General features: G+C 45.8%; 1 protein-coding gene across 3 annotated transcripts in view; it reads left to right on the top strand.

Moving 5' to 3' along the window:
• MYO7A (myosin VIIA) overlaps positions 1-19,916 on the top strand; it is a 121,776-nt gene that overhangs the window by 97,653 nt on the left and 4,207 nt on the right. For all 3 annotated transcript variants that reach the window (XM_069969537.1, XM_069969536.1, XM_069969535.1), the window contains 18 exons: positions 916-1,042; positions 2,461-2,580; positions 2,971-3,144; positions 3,853-4,080; positions 4,688-4,858; positions 5,574-5,691; positions 5,945-6,071; positions 6,182-6,351; positions 7,225-7,415; positions 7,976-8,100; positions 11,635-11,792; positions 13,303-13,456; positions 14,534-14,689; positions 14,814-14,919; positions 16,906-17,019; positions 17,377-17,464; positions 18,839-18,945; positions 19,622-19,807. In XM_069969537.1, the coding sequence (XP_069825638.1) occupies positions 916-1,042; positions 2,461-2,580; positions 2,971-3,144; positions 3,853-4,080; positions 4,688-4,858; positions 5,574-5,691; positions 5,945-6,071; positions 6,182-6,351; positions 7,225-7,415; positions 7,976-8,100; positions 11,635-11,792; positions 13,303-13,456; positions 14,534-14,689; positions 14,814-14,919; positions 16,906-17,019; positions 17,377-17,464; positions 18,839-18,945; positions 19,622-19,807 (2,620 nt within the window). The remainder of the gene's footprint in view (positions 1-915; positions 1,043-2,460; positions 2,581-2,970; positions 3,145-3,852; positions 4,081-4,687; positions 4,859-5,573; positions 5,692-5,944; positions 6,072-6,181; positions 6,352-7,224; positions 7,416-7,975; positions 8,101-11,634; positions 11,793-13,302; positions 13,457-14,533; positions 14,690-14,813; positions 14,920-16,905; positions 17,020-17,376; positions 17,465-18,838; positions 18,946-19,621; positions 19,808-19,916) is intronic.

Here is a 19,916-nt window from a genome sequence, read left to right as displayed (position 1 = left end):
TGACCATGAATAATGGATGGGCAGCAGCTGTTGGGTGTGGGACTATAGTATCACTGTCAATGGAGCCGCATGAATAAGTGATGGACATGGAAGCCTCTACCTGCAGCTGACAGACACTCCCGCCTCCCGCTCACCTCCGTCGTGTCTTATACTCCATTAAAACCTGGTGCCCCCTGCTGGTTCAGTGTCTGCATATCATGTGGTGCATGTGGGGGGGCTATACCTGATAGAAAACTGCATCTACCACAATGCAATGAAGCAGAACCTGCTTTGTAAATTGTTAAAGGGGTACTCCGGCGAAAATCGTTTTCTTTCAAATCAAATGGTTTCCAAAAGTTCTATAGATTTGTATTTTACTTCTATTTAAAAATCTCCAGTCTTTCCGTACTTATCAGCTGCTGTATGTCCTGCAGGAAGTGGTGTATTCTTTCCAGTCGGACGGACACAGTGCTCTTTGCTGCCACTTCTGTCCAGAGCAGAAGCAAATGCCCATAGAAAACCTCTCCTGCTCTCGACAGTTCCTGACATTGACAGAGGTGGCGGCAGAGAGCACTGTGTCAGACTGGAGAGACTACACCACTTCCTGCAGGACATACAGCAGCTGATAAGTACTGGAAGACTGGATTGTTTTAAAAAAAAAATAGAAGTAAATTACAAATCTATATAACTTTCTGACACCTGTTAATTTGAAAGAAAAATATTTTCGCCGGAGTACCCCTTTAAGTGAGGAAAAAGCAGAAGTATGAGCACAGCTCTGGAGTGTAACCATATGAACAATTGGTAATAAAAAACATAATTGAAAATGAGGGATTCTGGGAAGGGTCCATAATCACATGTACAATATAATCAATATGCATTGTTCTATTGATCACCTCCCGGACCCCCACACATAGTGTCTTATTTCTTATCCTACAGGGATGAAATCTATTGCCAAATCTCCAAGCAGCTTACCCAGAACCCGTCCAAGAGCAGCCATGCCCGCGGCTGGATCCTCATGTCGCTGTGTGTGGGATGCTTCGCCCCCTCTGAGAAGTTTGTAAAGGTCAGTAAGCTTCCCTGCAGCGCCACCACAGGAGAAATCAGGCATTACACCGGGTCCATTTCTGTCCCATGGTTAGATGTGTAATACAGGACAGGTCCTCCTGATTCTCTGCTATTAAAGAGAAAGTGACATCAGAAAATGACTTATATAAATATATGTTTTTAAAGTTGAGTATAGGGGGCTGTAACGGGGGGTCGGGAGCCTGTCATCCCGGCACGGGGGGGTGACAGGTCCTCTTTAAGAATTTTTGGTGACATTTTCTCTAATTTTCAATTTTTCTATCTATATTATAAAATAATCCTGAGATCGTGCAGTTTTCCTTCTCACCACTGGGACTAAGGGTGGTATTACACGGGCCAAGCAGGGCCCGATAATAACTGTAAACGAGCGTCGATCTGCTAGATCGTTGCTCGTTTACTGGACTTATTACACCGCCCGATAATCGTTTGACAAGAGCTGCAAGGACATCGTTACCGATGTCCTTGCAGCCCTTGCTAAACTGGCATACATTACCCATCCACGTTCCAGGGCTGCTCCTGCCGTCCGCTTCTCCCGGGGTCCCGTGCGCGCTCTAGCTTCACAGCGTCCTGTCAGCTGGTAGGCCGCTCAGCCAATCACAGGCCGGGACCGCTGTGGCCTGTGATTGGCTGAGCGGCCTACCAGCTGACAGGCCGCTGTGAAGCTAGAGCGCGCACGGGAGCCCTGGAGAAGCGGACGGCAGGAGCAGCCCTGGAACGTGGATGGGTAATGTATATTGTTAGTCGCCGGCCACGCACCGCTATTACACGTAGCGGTGCGCGGTTGGCGCCCGACAAAAATAGGGTCTAACCTATATCAACGATCAGCCGATGATCGTTGTCATCGGCTGATCGTTGCATTTATTACATGGAGCGATAATCGGCCGAATCGGGCCAATTCGGACGATTATCGTTCCGTGTAATAGTACCCTAAAACTACGCTAAGACTTCCTGTTGTGTCAGTGGTGATAAGAGGAGGCTGCTGTAAAGTGATCTGTACAGCTTTGCAGCGTCATGTGACACCAGGAGATAGAAGAGACAATAGCAGCTCCCTGTGGAATGACCTCTACACAGGTCATAGAGTGTGCTCAGTAATGTTTCACATTTATTTCAAGAGGACATTGTCTGTCTATTGTTGTCTATGTCCATGAGTCTTGTTGTTAAGCATGTCACTAAGTGCTGTTAGAACAGATCAGCCAAGTCAGAAAATAGAAACAGATTAGAATAAAAGAACAAGTTTTAGTATCTGAGTCTAATCAGTGAAAGAAATCTAGGTGATATATTTCCTTTAGGTGATATATTTCCGTAGAGAAAGCCCATATACAATGACCCCCCATGGTGCTATATGGCTGTATAACATTACACTGTATAATATACATGTCTTCTGTGTCTTCCTTCCAGTATCTGAGAAACTTTATAAATGGCGGCCCCCCCGGATACGCCCCATACTGTGAGGAGCGGCTGAGGAGGACGTTCGCCAATGGCACCAGGACGCAGCCCCCCAGCTGGCTGGAGCTTCAGGTGGGCCTCAAACACATAGCTGGGTTCGTTTTTTCCTGGTGCTTTACTGATGTTTTCCTTTATATATAACACTGATACCATGGGTCATAGTGATAGAGAGGACGTGTATAATGTACAGTCCATAGCAGGGGCAGGGAACCTTGGCTCTCCAGCTAAAGCATGATGGGAGTTGTAGTTTTCCAAGGTTCCCTACCCCTGGTCTGTAGGAACATTCCAGAAGACCAGTGTCCCCTGTATGCTCTTCTTCTGTGTTCACTGCCTCAGACCCCATCTTATCCCAGCTTACCATAATAGATGGGGACCCAGTGATCTAGGGGGGTCAGGTGATCCCGTATCTCATACGGTATTGGGGTGTCACGTGACAGTGACGTTTCCCTTTGTTCCGGACAGGCCACTAAATCCAAGAAGCCGATCATGCTTCCTGTGACCTTCATGGACGGAACCACTAAGACTCTTCTCACAGACTCGGCCACCACGGCCAAGGAGCTCTGCAACTCGCTGGCCGACAAAGTCAACCTGAGGGACAGATTTGGCTTCTCCTTGTACATCGCTCTGTTTGACAAGGTACCTGAATAATATAAGCATAAAATGACTAAATAATACCGCCATATGGTGCAAGAATATCTGTGCTATATATATAGTGCTATATTGTGCTGTGTAGCTGTAAGATACCGTGCCCATATAATGCTATCATACAATCCCTAAGAACTAGTACCGTGCATTGCCAGCTGGTAGTACCATAAAATGACCAAATAATACCGCCATATGGTGCAAGAATATCTGTGCTATATATAGTGCTATATTGTGCTGTGTAGCTGTAAGATACCGTGCCCATATAATGCTATCATACAATCCCTAAGAACTAGTACCGTGCATTGCCAGCTGGTAGTACCATAAAATGACCAAATAATACCGCCATATGGTACAAGAATATCTGTGCTATATACCTCTGATGTAATATCATTATACCGTATGATACAGTGTGCACTTATTATATCATATAATGCCTGAATGCCAACAGTATCCTATAAAGACCAAATAAACTGCCATATAGTGCAGTGTTATATAACTGAACCATATCCTTCCCATATAGTGCCAAATAACAGTACCATCTAACCATGTATGCTACAATAGGTATGTAATAGTGCCTCAGCATGAGTATATAGCCTATAGCGTCAGTAGGTTTGTATACTTCTGCAGCTGTGAGTTCCATAGAGCACATACAGGACCATTGCAGTAGTATTCATGTGCGCTTCCTTCTGTGTCCACCAGGTGTCCTCGCTGGGCAGCGGGAATGACCATGTGATGGACGCCGTATCTCAGTGTGAGCAGTACGCCAAGGAGCAGGGGGCGCAGGAGAGGAACGCCCCCTGGAGGCTCTTCTTCAGGAAAGAAATATTCACCCCATGGCACAACCCCACAGAGGACAACGTGGCCACCAACCTGATTTACCAGCAGATTGTTAGGGGAGTGAAGTTCGGGGAGTATCGGTGTGACAAGGTGAGGGCTGCTGCTCCTGTGCTGGAGTATATGTAATGAATTCATGCCCTGTGCCTATGATAACACTTCTTGTCCTGTGCTTTAATATACATAATGAATTCATGCCCTGTCCCTATGATAACACTATTTGTCCTGTGCTATGGTATGTATAATAAATTTTTGCCCTTTGCCTATGATAACACTTCTGGTCCTGTGCTATAGTATACATAATGAATTGTTGGCCTGTCCCTATGATAACACTACTTGTCCTATGCTATGGTATACATAATGAATTGTTGGCCTGTCCCTATGATAACACTACTTGTCCTGTGCTATGTATAATATGTTCTTGTCCTGTGCCTATAATTTTACTACTTGTCCTGTGCTCTTATACATAAGGAATTCATGCCCTGTTCCTATGATAACAATTCCAGTCCTGTGCTATGGTATACATAATGAATTCATGTCCTGTGCCTATGATAACACTACTGGTCTTGTGCTATGGTATACATAATGAATTCATGCCCTGTCCCAATGATAACATTACTGGTCCTGTGCTATGGTATACTTAATGAATTCATGCCCTGTCCCTATGATAACACTTCTTGTCCTGTGCTATCTGCCCCAGGAGGAAGATCTGGCAGAGTTGGCATCTCAGCAGTACTACGTAGACTATGGCTCGGAGCTAATAATGGAGAGACTATTAAATCTAATCCCGTCCTACATCCCGGACCGAGAGATCACACCGTCCAAAAACGTGGAGAAGTGGGCCCAGTACATCATTGCTGCACATAAAAAGGTAGGGCGCCCCCTGCTGAAGGGGTTACTTAAAGGATAATCCCTAGCTCCTATAGGGGTCTAATACAACAGGTGTCAAACTGTCCTCCCTGCTGAGATCCCCAGCGATCAGCTGTAATCACTGCTGCCCAGTTACCCTGCAGCGCCACCACAGGCGAAATGAAGTATTACACTGTGTCTATTAAAGGAGAACTCCAGTGAAAAAAGTTTTCCTTCAAATCAACTGATGTCATAAAGTGCCATAAATTAGTAGTTTGCTTCTATCGAAAAATCTCCTGTCTTCCAGTACTTATCACCTGCTGTATGTCCTACAGGAAGTGATGTATTATTTCCAGTCTGGAGAGCAGGAGAGGTTTTCTAGGGGGATTTGCTGCAGCTCTGGACAGTTCCTGAGGTGGCAGCAGAGAGCACTGTGTCAGACTGGAAAGAATACATCACTTCCTGCAGGACATACAGCAGCTGATAAGTACAGGAAGGCTGGAGATTTATTTTTTTTTTTTTTAAAAAAGGAGTAAATTACAAATCTCTGGCACTTTCTGACACCAGTTGACCTGAAAGATTTTTTTTTTGCAAAAGTTCCCCTTTAATGGGATATGAGGGTACTGATCAGAGCCCCCCCCCCCCCATGCCAATCAACTAGGTTTTCTAAACTGGACAGCCCCTTTAAGAGTGTGTGGCATCCCACATAGACAGATTGATGTCCTTCGCCCCTGCAGGGTATATACGCCCAGAGGAGATCGGACGTGCAGAAGGTGAAGGAGAACGTGGTGGACTTTGCGCGGTTCAAGTGGCCTTTGCTGTTTTCCCGATTCTACGAGGCCTTTAAGTTCTCAGGTAGAGTAACCTCAGATCTGCATGATGCGGGGGGGGGGGGAGACCCTGGATATATGGAAGGATAGCTGGGGGATATCATTCATCATCTACAAGGGTGAGCGGAGATCCTCCATACAGATGGAAGCTGTCTCTATACTGCCACCTACAGGTAGCTAGAGGATCCTGAATCTAAGGAGACCCTAATATAAGCCGCCATCATATATAACATGGAACAAGAAAAACCCTTTAATTGTCACGTGTCATGTGTCCTCAGGCCCGAGCCTGCCCAAGAACGATGTGATAGTGGCCGTAAACTGGACGGGGGTGTACTTTGTAGACGAGCAGGAGCAGGTACTGCTGGAGCTGTCCTTCCCCGAGATCACAGCCGTCTCCAGCAGCCGGTAAGTCTATGCTACCCATAGACGTCAATGGAGTCTGTAATAGCGCCTCCCTAAAGGGACAGCCGGCTGAAGTGTACAGCATCCATATCCATCCCTGTCATCTCTTACAGGGGAGGGAAGCTGCAGGGGCAGAGCTTCACCTTGGCCACCATTAAGGGTGATGAGTACACCTTCACATCCAACAACGCAGAGGATATCCGGGAACTGGTGGTCACCTTCCTGGAAGGGCTGAGAAGGAGATCCAAGTATGTGGTGGCTCTTCAGGACAATCCAAACCCTGGTAAGGCTGCTGCTATTTTCCTGTGCTGTTCTCTTGTACTATAATAGGCAGGAGATTCCATTTCAGGCTGTAGAGACAATGTAAAGGGGAAGAATAATAGAAATTATTATTATTTTATTTTTTATTTTTTGAAAATTGGATGATTTTAATATATATATTTTTTTTCATCTGCTTTTCTGCATAGACTGGGGCACAGTAAGCAGAGTCATCTCATTACCAACAGGGGTGATCAAAGCTATAAGAATTTATATATTTTCTAAATATAAATGGGTTCTTCCAACAAGTTGGGTTCCCATTAGGCCATGTTCAGACCTCGTAAGAGACCGGCCGTTCCATGACCCGGCCGGTTCACGGAACGGCCGCACTCAGAAAAGATCATCTACGGACGGAGCTGCACGCTCCATAGTGTGCACTGACAGGGTTTTCTGCGGCCGCTATTCATTAAATGTTAGTTTCTCGCGGCGCCGCTAGGGATCCCAGCCGGAGTGTATACCATGTCCGGGATTCCATAGACAGCAATGTAATGTATATTTTCGTATTAATCACAGCCGTTGTTGCCGATTGCATCCGTAGTTTTACGAAAATATACGTAGTGTGAACATAGCCTTATAGTGTATGACCAAAGCCAGATCTTTATTTTAAACTTCCTGTGTTGTGCAGCTTTGCTATATAGACTAGGACACAGTGAGCAGAGTCATCTCATCATTATTAGATAATCAAGTTACACCTCTTGTTCAGTTGAATTATAATATGAAGTATGGGAACAGCGGATGATTTGATTCAGTACTTGTTGCAGCTGCATCTACTACCTCACACCTATCACTACCGAGCTATTTCCTTCTGATTTTGTCTTCTTGTTTTTGGCTTTTGTAGCCGGAGAAAATTCCGGATTCCTTAGTTTCCAGAAGGGAGACCTGATCATCTTGGACCAGGACACTGGGGAGTCCATCATGAACTCCGGCTGGGCCCACGGCTACAATGAGAGGACCAAGCAAAAAGGAGACTTTCCAACAGAGAGTGTGTATGTCATGCCAAGCGTCACTAAACCCCCCTCCGAGATCGTGGTACGTTCCAGCTTGTTTCTTCATTACAGTTTTTGGATATAATTGTGTTAGGCTGGGTTACCACTGCGTTTTTGCAATCTGTTTTTTCATCCTTTTTATGCAAAAAAAAAACTGATAAAAAAACTGATGGTTTTTGTCTGTTTTTCCTTCGACTTTCACCTTGAAAAAAAACGGTTCAAAATATGAATCGAAACGCATTTGTTTTTTTAAGCGTACTCAAAACAAGGTCGACCACATCAATGGAAAAACATATCAAAACAGATGCATAAACGCAGTATGAACCCAGCCTTACTATTTTTTAGCACAAACATACTGAAACCTCTAGGAATAAGATACAATATATAAGAATTTGTCTATTTTTATATTACTGCTTGGGTACTTCCAACGTGTTGGGTTCCACCAAGGGAAATGTATCACCAAAACCAAAAAGTATAGATTATTCACCTTTGCTGTATAGACTGGGACATGATGAGCAGAGTCGTCTCATTATTCCTAGAGGACAGGTGAGTCAGCTGTATTATACTGCAGGAAACTAGATGGCCGCTTTCTCTCTTATCCAGACACTGGTGACCATGACTCCAGACCAGAAGCAGGATGTCGTGCGGACAGTCCAGATGACCACCCTGGAGCAGGAGGAGAAGGTGAAGCCGTACACACTGGAGGAATTCTCCTACGATTACTTCAGGTTAGAAAGTCTCAGTATATAGTCAGGATACATTGTATTGTGGCTGGGATGGAGCAGAGCTGGCTTTTCCTTCTGGTACAACCTATTGTGTTACTCAGCTATATACCTAAAGATGCATATATACAGCCGGTGTATACACTCTTATCCAGCAATATACCTAAAGATGCATATATACAGACGGTGTATACACTCTTATCCAGCAATATACCTAAAGATGCATATATACAGATGGTGTATACACTCTTATCCAGCGATATACACTGCTGTTTGAATGGATTTCTGTTTTTATAGCACAATAATAAAGTTTGTCTGTATACTGAGCTCTATCCCAGTTTACAATAATGCAAAGTCACACATTGCTGTTCATTAAAAAAAATTAACATAAGCTGCTATACTATTATACTGCACTGCATCACGCTTGCTGGTAATAAAAAATTCCCATGCTATCCAATTGGGGTGTTGTTTTCCATATCAGAGCTAGTCACAGTGCCCCCCATATCAGAGCTAGTCACAGTGCCCCCCATAACAGAGCTAGTCACAGTGCCCCCATATCAGAGCTAGTCACAGTGTCCCCCCATATCAGAGCTAGTCACAGTGTCCCCCCATATCAGAGCTAGTCACAGTGCCCCCATATCAGAGCTAGTCACAGTGCCCCCCCATATCAGAGCTAGTCACAGTGTCCCCCCATATCAGAGCTAGTCACAGTGTCCCCCCATATCAGAGCTAGTCACAGTGCCCCCATATCAGAGCTAGTCACAGTGCCCCCCCATATCAGAGCTAGTCACAGTGTCCCCCCATATCAGAGCTAGTCACAGTGTCCCCCCATATCAGAGCTAGTCACAGTGCTTCCCCCATATCAGAGCTAGTCACAGTGCCGCCATATCAGAACTAGTCACAGTGCCCCCCCATATCAGAGCTAGTCACAGTGCCGCCCATATAAGAGCTAGTCACAGTGCCCCCCCCATATCAGAGCTAGTCACAGTGCCCCCATATCAGAGCTAGTCACAGTGCCCCCATATCAGAACTAGTCACAGTGCCCCCATATCAGAGCTAGTCACAGTGCCCCCCCATATCAGAGCTAGTCACAGTGTCCCCCCATATCAGAGCTAGTCACAGTGTCCCCCCATATCAGAGCTAGTCACAGTGCTCCCCCCATATCAGAGCTAGTCACAGTGCCCCCCATATCGGAGCTAGTCACAGTGCCCCCCATATCAGAGCTAGTCACAGTGCCGCCATATCAGAACTAGTCACAGTGCCGCCATATCAGAGCTAGTCACAGTGCCGCCCATATAAGAGCTAGTCACAGTGCCCCCCATATCAGAGCTAGTCACAGTGCCCCCCCCATATCCGAGCTAGTCACAGTGTCCCCATATCAGAGCTAGTCACAGTGCCCCCATATCAGAGCTAGTCACAGTGCCCCCCCCATATCAGAGCTAGTCACAGTGCCCCCATATCAGAGCTAGTCACAGTGCCTCCATATCAGAGCTAGTCACAGTGCCCCCCATATCAGAGCTAGTCACAGTGCCCCCATATCAGAGCTAGTCACAGTGCCCCCATATCAGAGCTAGTCACAGTGCCCCCCCATATCAGAGCTAGTCACAGTGCCCCCCCATATCAGAGCTAGTCACAGTGCCCCCCCCCATATCAGAGCTAGTCACAGTGCCCCCCCATATCAGAGCTAGTCACAGTGCCCCCATATCAGAGCTAGTCACAGTGCCCCCCATATCAGAGCTAGTCACAGTGCTCCCCCATATCAGAGCTAGTCACAGTGCCCCCCCCATATCAGAGCTAGTCACAGTGCCCCCCATATCAGAGCTAGTCACAGTGCCCCCCCATATCAGAGCTAGTCACAGTGCCCCCCATATCAGAACTAGTCACAGTGCCCCCCCCCATATCAGAGCTAGTCACAGTGCCCCCCATATCAGATCTAGTCACAGTGCCCCCCCCATATCAGAGCTAGTCACAGTGCCCCCCCCCATATCAGAGCTAGTCACAGTGCCCCCATATCAGAGCTAGTCACAGTGCCCCCATGTCAGAGTTAGTCACAGTGCCCCCCCCATATCAGAGCTAGTAACAGTGCTCCCCCATATCAGAGCTAGTCACAGTGCCCCCCCATATCAGAGCTAGTCACAGTGCCCCCCATATCAGAGCTAGTCATAGTGCCCCCATATCAGAGCTAGTCATAGTGCTCCCCCATATCAGAGCTAGTCACAGTGCCCCCCCATATCAGAGCTAGTCATAGTGCTCCCCCATATCAGAGCTAGTCACAGTGCCCCCATATCAGAGCTAGTCACAGTGCCCCCCCCCATATCAGAGCTAGTCACAGTGCTCCCCCATATCAGCGCTAGTCACAGTGCCCCCCATATCAGAGCTAGTCATAGTGCCCCCATATCAGAGCTAGTCATAGTGCTCCCCCATATCAGAGCTAGTCACAGTGCCCCCATATCAGAGCTAGTCACAGTGCCCCCCATATCAGAACTAGTCACAGTGCCCCCATATCAGAGCTAGTCACAGTGCCCCCCATATCAGAACTAGTCACAGTGCCCCCATATCAGAGCTAGTCACAGTGCCCCCCCCCATATCAGAGCTAGTCACAGTGCCCCCCCATATCAGAGCTAGTCACAGTGCCCCCCATATCAGAGCTAGTCACAGTGCCCCCATATCAGAGCTAGTCACAGTGCCCCCCATATCAGAGCTAGTCACAGTGCCCCCCATATCAGAACTAGTCACAGTGCCCCCATATCAGAGCTAGTCACAGTGCCCCCCCATATCAGAGCTAGTCACAGTGCCCCCCCATATCAGAGCTAGTCACAGTGCCTCCATATCAGAGCTAGTCACAGTGCCCCCCCCATATCAGAGCTAGTCACAGTGCCCCCCCCCATAACAGAGCTAGTCACAGTGCCCCCCCCATATCAGAGCTAGTCACAGTGCCCCCCCATATCAGAGCTAGTCACAGTGCCCCCCATATCAGAGCTAGTCACAGTGCCCCCCATATCAGAGCTAGTCACAGTGCCCCCATATCAGAGCTAGTCACAGTGCCCCCCATATCAGAACTAGTCACAGTGCCCCCATATCAGAGCTAGTCACAGTGCCCCCCCATATCAGAGCTAGTCACAGTGCCCCCCCCATATCAGAGCTAGTCACAGTGCCTCCATATCAGAGCTAGTCACAGTGCCCCCCCCCATATCAGAGCTAGTCACAGTGCCCCCCCCCATATCAGAGCTAGTCACAGTGCCCCCCCATATCAGAGCTAGTCACAGTGCCCCCCATATCAGAGCTAGTCACAGTGCCCCCCATATCAGAGCTAGTCACAGTGCCCCCCATATCAGAGCTAGTCACAGTGCCCCCCATATCAGAGCTAGTCACAGTGCCCCCCATATCAGAGCTAGTCACAGTGCCCCCATATCAGAGCTAGTCACAGTGCCCCCCATATCAGAGCTAGTCACAGTGCCCCCCATATCAGAGCTAGTCACAGTGCTGTAGCCGATCATTCTGATCCATGCTCTCGGTTATCAGTTCTGATTTCCTCCTCAGGGCACCACCGAAGCACACCCTGAGCCGCGTCATGATCACCAAGAACCGGGGGAAGGACAAGCTGTGGTGTTACACCCGGGAGCCCATCAAGCAGGCGCTCCTGAGGAAGGTGCTGATGAGCGACGAGCTGTCCCAGGAGGCCTGCATGGCCTTCATCGATATCCTTTACCTGCGGTGCGACTCCGGCGTGAGCTAATCCTGACCTTTGCTATGAGAGTGTCTAACCGTGGACTTGTCCTTTAACCCCTTTAAGTTTTTCACTTTTGTTTTATTACTGCTTTTTAGCTGAGACCCATAACATTCCTATTTTACCATCAGCAGAACAGTATGGAGGCCATTTTTTATAGAACCACTTGTACTTACACATCTTTAGCCCCTTAGGAAACTTCTATGGGGGGGTCATCTGAATTTGTGTACTGTACACTGCATTTTTTGTTTATTGCAGTGCACAGTACTCTGCACTGCTTGTGTATTGCAGTGTACAGTATTCTGCAATCCTTGTGTATTGCAGTGTACAGTACTCTGCAATGCTTGTGCATTGCAGTGTATAGTATTCTGCAATCCTTGTGTATTGCAGTGTACAGTATTCTGCAATGCTTGTTTGTTGCAGTGTAGAGTACACTGCAATTTTTGCTTATCGCAGTGCAGAGTACTCTGCAATGCTTGTGTATTGCAGTGTACAGTGCTCTGCAATGCTTGTGTATTGCAGTGTACAGTGCTCTGCAATGCTTGTTTATTGCAGTGTACACTGCTCTGCAATGCTTGTGTATTGCAGTGTACAGTACTCTGCAATGCTTGTGTATTGCGGTGTACAGTACTCTGTAATGCTTGTGTATTGCAGTGTACAGTACTCTGCAATGCTTGTGTATTGCGGTGTACAGTACTCTGTAATGCTTGTGTATTGCAGTGTACAGTACTCTGCAATGCTTGTGTATTGCGGTGTACAGTACTCTGCAATGCTTGTGTATTGCGGTGTACAGTACTCGGCAATGCTTGTGTATTGTGGTGTACAGTACTCTGCAATGCTTGTGTATTGCGGTGTACAGTACTCGGCAATGCTTGTGTATTGCGGTGTACAGTACTCGGCAATGCTTGTGTATTGCAGTGTACAGTACTCTGCAATGCTTGTGTATTGCGGTGTACAGTACTCGGCAATGCTTGTGTATTGCGGTGTACAGTACTCTGCAATGCTTGTGTATTGCAGTGTACCTTTGTTTACATTATCTCCCAATACAGAAGCACAAACATGGCAGTCAACCAATCAGCATCCTGAAAGTAAGTCACATGGGAAGAGGGAGCAAGGGGGCGGGGGTAGTATCAGATGACAGGTGCAGCTCCTGGCATCTAACCACCTAGATGCTGTGGTCACTATTGGCTGTAATATCTAGGGGGTCAAATGGCCGGGACCTGAGTTATCTGTGTGTAGCTGTGGACAGCAGCCAATATCCGCCTTGTATGGAGCAGGCTCAGCGCCTCAGCCTGCTCCATCCCCATCCACCATTTGATGTACATTTCCTATTCCTACTTTGACCTCAAAAGAAGCTAATACCAATAGTGGGGTGTGTCCTCCACACCCTAATATTTCCAAACTGCATGTATGGAAATGGGGTGTCCTGAGATATCTGACTGTGTCACTACTTCTGATGATCCTTGACTCGTCCCCTCCACCTATCTTGAAGTATATGGGAGACTACCCCTCTAAGCGTATGCGCTCAGTCAACGAGCTGACTGATCAAATCTTTGAAGGTGCCTTAAAAGCAGAACCCCTGAAGGACGAGATCTACTGTCAGGTCCTCAAGCAGCTCACGGAGAACCACATCAAGTGAGTGTCTACTGCCAGTGATGTCCCCTTCGTGATATTATGATATTCATTACTTTAAAGGGGAATTACACTCATAACTTTTGATATGTTGCTGCCCATGTTGAGACTAACAATACCTTCCATATTTGTTATTATCTATTCAGTCTCCTTCCCCCAGTTCTCAGCTGCTGCTATCTGCTGAAGACACAAAAATCTGTGTGTGAGCTTTTCTCTCTGTCTCCCCCTCCTCCCCCCTTCCTTCTGAGACGGCTGATGTAAACAAGTCCCTGGCAGGTGTTTATCTGCAACATTGTAGCTTCTTTTTAAAGCTGGGAGGGTTAATCTGAGGTCCAGTTGCTGATGAACAACTTATCCACCAGCATCACAAAGAAGCTACAATGTTGCAGATAAAGCCTGCCAGGGACTTGTTTACATCAGCTGTCTCAGAAGGGAGAGGGGAGGAGGGGGTGACAGAGAGAAAAGCTCACACACACAGATTTTTATGTCTTCAGCAGAAAGCAGCAGCTCAGAACTAGGGGAAGGAGACTGAGTAGATAATAACAAGTATGGAAGGAATTGTTAGTCTCACCATGGACAGTAACATATCAAAAGTTATGTTTGAGTGGAATACCCCTTTAAATCCTTTATAGAGGTTCTCCCTTTTGTAAGACGGATCCCCTAAAAATGAGCTGATTACTGGGATTTCCTACAACTGTGGTCACTGACAATTGGCTGCAGTCTGTGGGTTATGTATTCATATGGACTGTGTGTTCCGAATTACAAATCATAAAGTTTATAGTGCTCGCTGAGAATCAGACACCTGGGATGACCTGGAAATAAGTGTGCAGTTCCTTTGCAGTGCCCTCCAGTGGAGAAGGGAAGAATTACATGTAACTCATTGAAAAATACTGGGCTGCCCATGTAAATGATGGATATGTCGGATCCTCCAAGGGAGGGACACTCTTTGTAGGCAGTCTCCACCTCAGCTTGTTAATAGGTGTCTGCCAGAGATTCTCTTAAAAATCCATAGTTGTCAGACAATCTCTGAATACGTGAGGATGTATTGATCTCTCTATAATGCTGACCATGTGATCTCAGGTACAGTGAGGAGAAGGGCTGGGAGCTGCTATGGTTGGCCACTGGCCTCTTTCCGCCCAGCAATATCCTACTACCGCACATCCAGAGGTTCATCCAGTCCCGGAAGCAGCACGTCCTGGCGGCAGACTGTATGCACCGGCTGCAGAGAGCGCTCCGGTAAGGGACCCTACTGAGCCTCTTCACCTCTGATCATCAAAAAAGAAGGTTCCTAATCCAATGATAGAATGGGAAGATGCCTTTAAATCGCATTTACAAGTTCCTAATCCAAGTTTTTTTTCAGGAATGGCTCCAGAAAGTATCCACCACATCTGGTTGAAGTAGAGGCCATCCAACATAAAACTACTCAAATATTCCACAAAGTGTACTTCCCCGATGACACAGATGAGGTAAGGAAAGGGTAAACATATATACAGTATTAATACACTACATAATGTAATGTCCCTACCCTATCCTGATTATACTCCGGAGCTGCACTCACTATTCTGCTGGCGGGGTCACTGTGTACATACATTACATTACTGATCCTGAATTACAGCCTGTATTATACTCCAGAGCTGCACTCACTATTCTGTTGGTGGGGTCACTGTGTACATGTGGTGTCCTACCATGGGTGTTGGATTGGATCTGTGAACCTATGGGAGTATCTTCTTCTTCTGTCCTATCATCTCTCACTTTACTTCTTCTTACGCACTTTTCACCCACTAACAGCTTAGATACACTGAAGATAGGAAGTCACATGGGTAGAGGAAGTGTGAAGGTCTTTTATGTTGGACGTTGTAGGGGAAGGATGCAAGCTAGAACGCTCCCTACAGTGGTCCCTTTGGGCCCTGGTCCTCTGCCAGGTCCCCTCTACCCAAAAGAGGTAGTCTTAGTCAGGTTCCTGTATGGGTAGGAAGCAAGACATAGCTAACACTTTCTCCTCAGCTTGCTCTGCACAACACTATGCAGTGCTAAACTCCTACAGGAGAGGACAAGTCAGAGACAACCTCAACCCACACAGTTGACTAGGAGAGTCACAGAGCAGGACAGTATCCACAGACAGCAGTAAGCTAGAAACTGATCCGGATAGAGCCTAGGACCTCTATCTCGCAGCGCAGTTGTCAGCAGGGAACCTTCAGCATTCAGCTCATCCTAGGTAAAAGGGTCTGGGGCTTGTGTCACCCTCATAGGACGGGTCACCCAACACTGGTCGGCATAAGGTGGTGCAAAGACCCACAAGTCAAAACACAGGCACAAGTATTCTCTTTCGTTTCTTCTAAAGTATTCTTCTATCTCATCCTCCAACATCCCAGTACTACTTGGGTTGGGACTCTCACGACATCCTCCTCTCTGCTCCACTGATTCTTTGTATCTCCCAACATGCAACTTAGTCAGCACGACTATACTCCTCACTATACTCCTATCACAGAACCGGATCCTGTATTACCAAGTTTGCTACCGCGTGTATCAAGTGTATTATCAAGTGTTTTCTCAAGAGAAACGCATCCTGTCAATATATGCACAGCTGTATGTTCTGCTGTACACCAGAACTTTCAAAGTAAACAAGATATTATTTAAGATAAAGAGACTCTGTGATTCTTCATCCCACACAGACACAGTGTAAACTACATCCTTGGGACATTTCCCCTTTCTGTGGGTGATGGTACCGATAGTCCGGGAGGGTCACTACACCACTCCGGCCCACCGTGATAACAACCCAAGGGACCCCGTAGCAGCCCTGCAGGTCACTGACCACAGGGGAACAAGGTATATCCGGCCCTTTAAAATAAAATCAGGTGTACCACCATACCTGTGTGCCCAACTGGCACTGGCGTCACAACCCGAAATCTCAGGGTCCGGCTACATCTCAGCCAACTACCACAGAAGTGGCAACACACCTCACCATCTAGCAAGTGACTGGCCGTACCTCCGCTATAGCACCACGGGGGCTCACCACATATATACTTACATTACATTACTGATCCTGAGTTACATTGTGTATTGTACTCCAGAGCTGCACTCACTATTCTGCTGGTGAGGTCACTGTGTACATACATTACATTACTGATCCTGAGTTACATTGTGTAGTATACTCCAGAGCTGCACTCACTATTCTGCTGCTGTGTGTATAAATATCTAGATGCAACAATTCAGTATATGAAGTAGAGCTGATCTATGGAATTGTAGAGCTGTCCGGTCACGTTTCTTCCCCTCCATCTAGGACAGACCTGGACCCATTTCCAGCATCTTCTATGGATTACAAAGCATCACTGTATTTCAGCTGATGGGATCGGTCTGGTTTTTTTCCCAGCTTTGTGCCCATTAGACATAGCAAGATAGAATATTATCCCAAAGTGTCGCCGTGGACGTTCACACTGCTTCTTATCTTACAGGCGTTTGAAGTGGAGTCAAGCACCAAAGCCAAGGACTTCTGCCAAGATATTGCTAACCGGCTGCTTCTGAAATCCCCAGAAGGCTTCAGTCTGTTTGTAAAGATCTCCGATAAGGTAAGAACTGAGCGAGGAGGAGGAGGCCGGGGATGAAATTAGGTTATCTGGCTCTCTCAGCATCAACTCTACTAATAAAAGCAATGCAATAAAAAACACACAAATAAAAACAACAACATTACAATACAGGGGTCAGTAAATAAATATTACATATGAATAATTTATACATCATGCCAGGCAGAAATCACATATACTGCAGCCGTATCCTAATTTATACGGGTATAGTATAGGATATATAAAAAAAATCTACCTAAAATATTTATAATTAGTTCCAATTTGTATTTTTCTAGTTACCCCCAGACTTGTGTTATTAACGTAATCCATGTTCTCTGATATTTATCTTTTTTTTTTTTTAAGGTGATAAGTGTCCCAGAAGGTGACTTTTTCTTTGATTTTGTTCGACATCTGACAGACTGGATAAAGAAAGCCCGTCCATCCAAGGATGGTAAGAATACTGCTCCTATATACAGGAATATAACTAATATAATACTTCCCCCTATATACAAGAATATAACTACTATAATACTGCTCCCTATATACAGGAATATAACTACTATAATACTGCTCCTATATACAGGAATATAACTACTCTAATACTGCTCCTATATACAAGAATATAACTACTATAATACTGCTCCTATATACAAGAATATAACTACTATAATACTGCTCCTATATACAAGAATATAACTACTATAATACTGCTCCTATATACAAGAATATAACTACTATAATACTGCTCTTATATACAGGAATATAACTACTATAATACTGCTCCTATATACAAGAATATAACTACTATAATACTGCTCCTATATACAGGAATATAACTACTATAATACCGCCTCCTATATACAAGAATATAACTACTATAATACTGCTCCTATATACAGGAATATAACTACTATAATCAGCACAAGCCATTGAGAAAGAACAAACCAGCGGCACTCACCGGATGGATGCATAAATGGTGATTTATTGATGCGATGTCATCAAGCAGGTAACTTCAGGGCAGGGGGAGACAAGTCCAGGGGGTGCTGGGCACCGTGGCAACAGCCGTTTCGCGGGTTAACTTTCCCGCTTCATCTGGCCAGATGAAGCGGGAAAGTTAACCCGCGAAACGGCTGTTGCCACGGTGCCCAGCACCCCCTGGACTTGTCTCCCCCTGCCCTGAAGTTACCTGCTTGATGACATTGCATCAATAAATCACCATTTATGCATCCATCCGGTGAGTGCCGCTGGTTTGTTCTTTCTCAATGGCTTGTGCTGATTAAATGAACTGTTTTCTCATGTACGCTGAGCACCACTGGGATGCTGTCACGTTGCTGAAAGTACTCAGCTTTTAAGTTTACAGCGCTCCCCATCACATAGAGTTTTTCTGCACACTGAAACAGCCTCAGATTACCACGGGATTTTGATAGTGCCAACACATCTACCTGCTTGTGCATATAACTACTATAATACTGCTCCTATATACAAGAATATAACTACTATAATACTGCTCTTATATACAAGAATATAGCTACTATAATACTGCTCCTATACACAAGAATATAACTACTATAATACTGCCCCTATATACAATAATATAACTACTACAATACTGCTCCTATATACAAGAATATAACTACTATAATACTGTCCCTATATACAAGAATATAACTACTATAATACTGCCCCCTATATACAAGAATATAACTACTATAATACTGCCCCCTATATACAGGAATATAACTACTATAATACTGCTCCTATGTAGAACATGGTCCATAGACCTTAGTACACTGTTATTATGTGGGTCTTTCCTTGTGTATTGCAGGTATTGTGCCTTCTCTCACCTATCAAGTGTTCTTTATGAAAAAACTATGGACCAATACAGTTCCTGGAAAGGACTCGATGGCCGATTCCATCTTCCACTACTACCAGGTATAGTTTGTTGTAGTCCTGTAGACACGCTGCTTAAAGGGGTAGTTTACAATTTTATTTTCTATTAAATGAAGTGGTGCCAGAAAGTGCCAGAGATTTACTTTTATTTAAAAAAAATCTCCACTTTTCGAGCACTTATCAGCTGCTGTATGTCCTGCAGGAAGTGGTGTATTCTCTCCAGTCTGACACAGTGCTCTCTGCTACCACCTCTGTCCATGTCAGGAACTGTCCAGAGCAGCAGCAAATCCCCATATATAACCACTCCTGCTCTGGACTGTTCCTGACATGGACAGAGGTGGCAGCAGAGAGCACTGTGTCAGAATGGATAGAATATACCATTTCCTGCAGGACATACAGCAGCTGATAATTTCTGGAAGACTGGAGATTTTTTAATAGAAGTAAATTACAAATCTCTGGCACCAGTTTATTTGAAAGAAATGTTTTGGGGTGAACAACCCCTATAATATTTTCCGTTATGGTTATGATGGTGCCTTAGTAGTTAGTATGGTTGTATCGCTGGGCTCTGGGTTCTCATTAGAGAAACATCTGCAATGATTTTGTTTGTTCTTCCAAACGTTACTGTAGGTTAATGTGGACGTCAGATTGTGACCCCTATTGGGGACAGGGACCAATGTGGCTCCATATAAATTAATATTATACAATGTCCTTGTTCCAGGAACTTCCCAAGTACCTGCGCGGTTACCACAAGTGCACCCGGGAGGACGTCCTCCAGCTGGCCGCTCTCATCTACAGAGTCAAGTATGAGGATGACAAATCCTACTTCCCCAACATCCCCAAGATGCTGAAGGAGCTGGTCCCCCAAGACCTAATCCGCCAGTTAAATCCAGACGACTGGAAGCGGGTGAGTATACACAGATCCATTATCATGTATATGGTGGGATCAGAATCGGGAGCACCCCCATAATAAGATGGGCAGGAAGTGACATCTCTCATGGCCGCTGCTACATCAG

Source organism: Dendropsophus ebraccatus, chromosome 5 (assembly GCF_027789765.1).
Source record: "Dendropsophus ebraccatus isolate aDenEbr1 chromosome 5, aDenEbr1.pat, whole genome shotgun sequence".
NCBI lineage: Eukaryota > Metazoa > Chordata > Amphibia > Anura > Hylidae > Dendropsophus > Dendropsophus ebraccatus.
The sequence above is the reverse complement of the archived record's forward strand: the minus strand, read 5'-3'. Positions and strand labels throughout refer to the sequence as shown.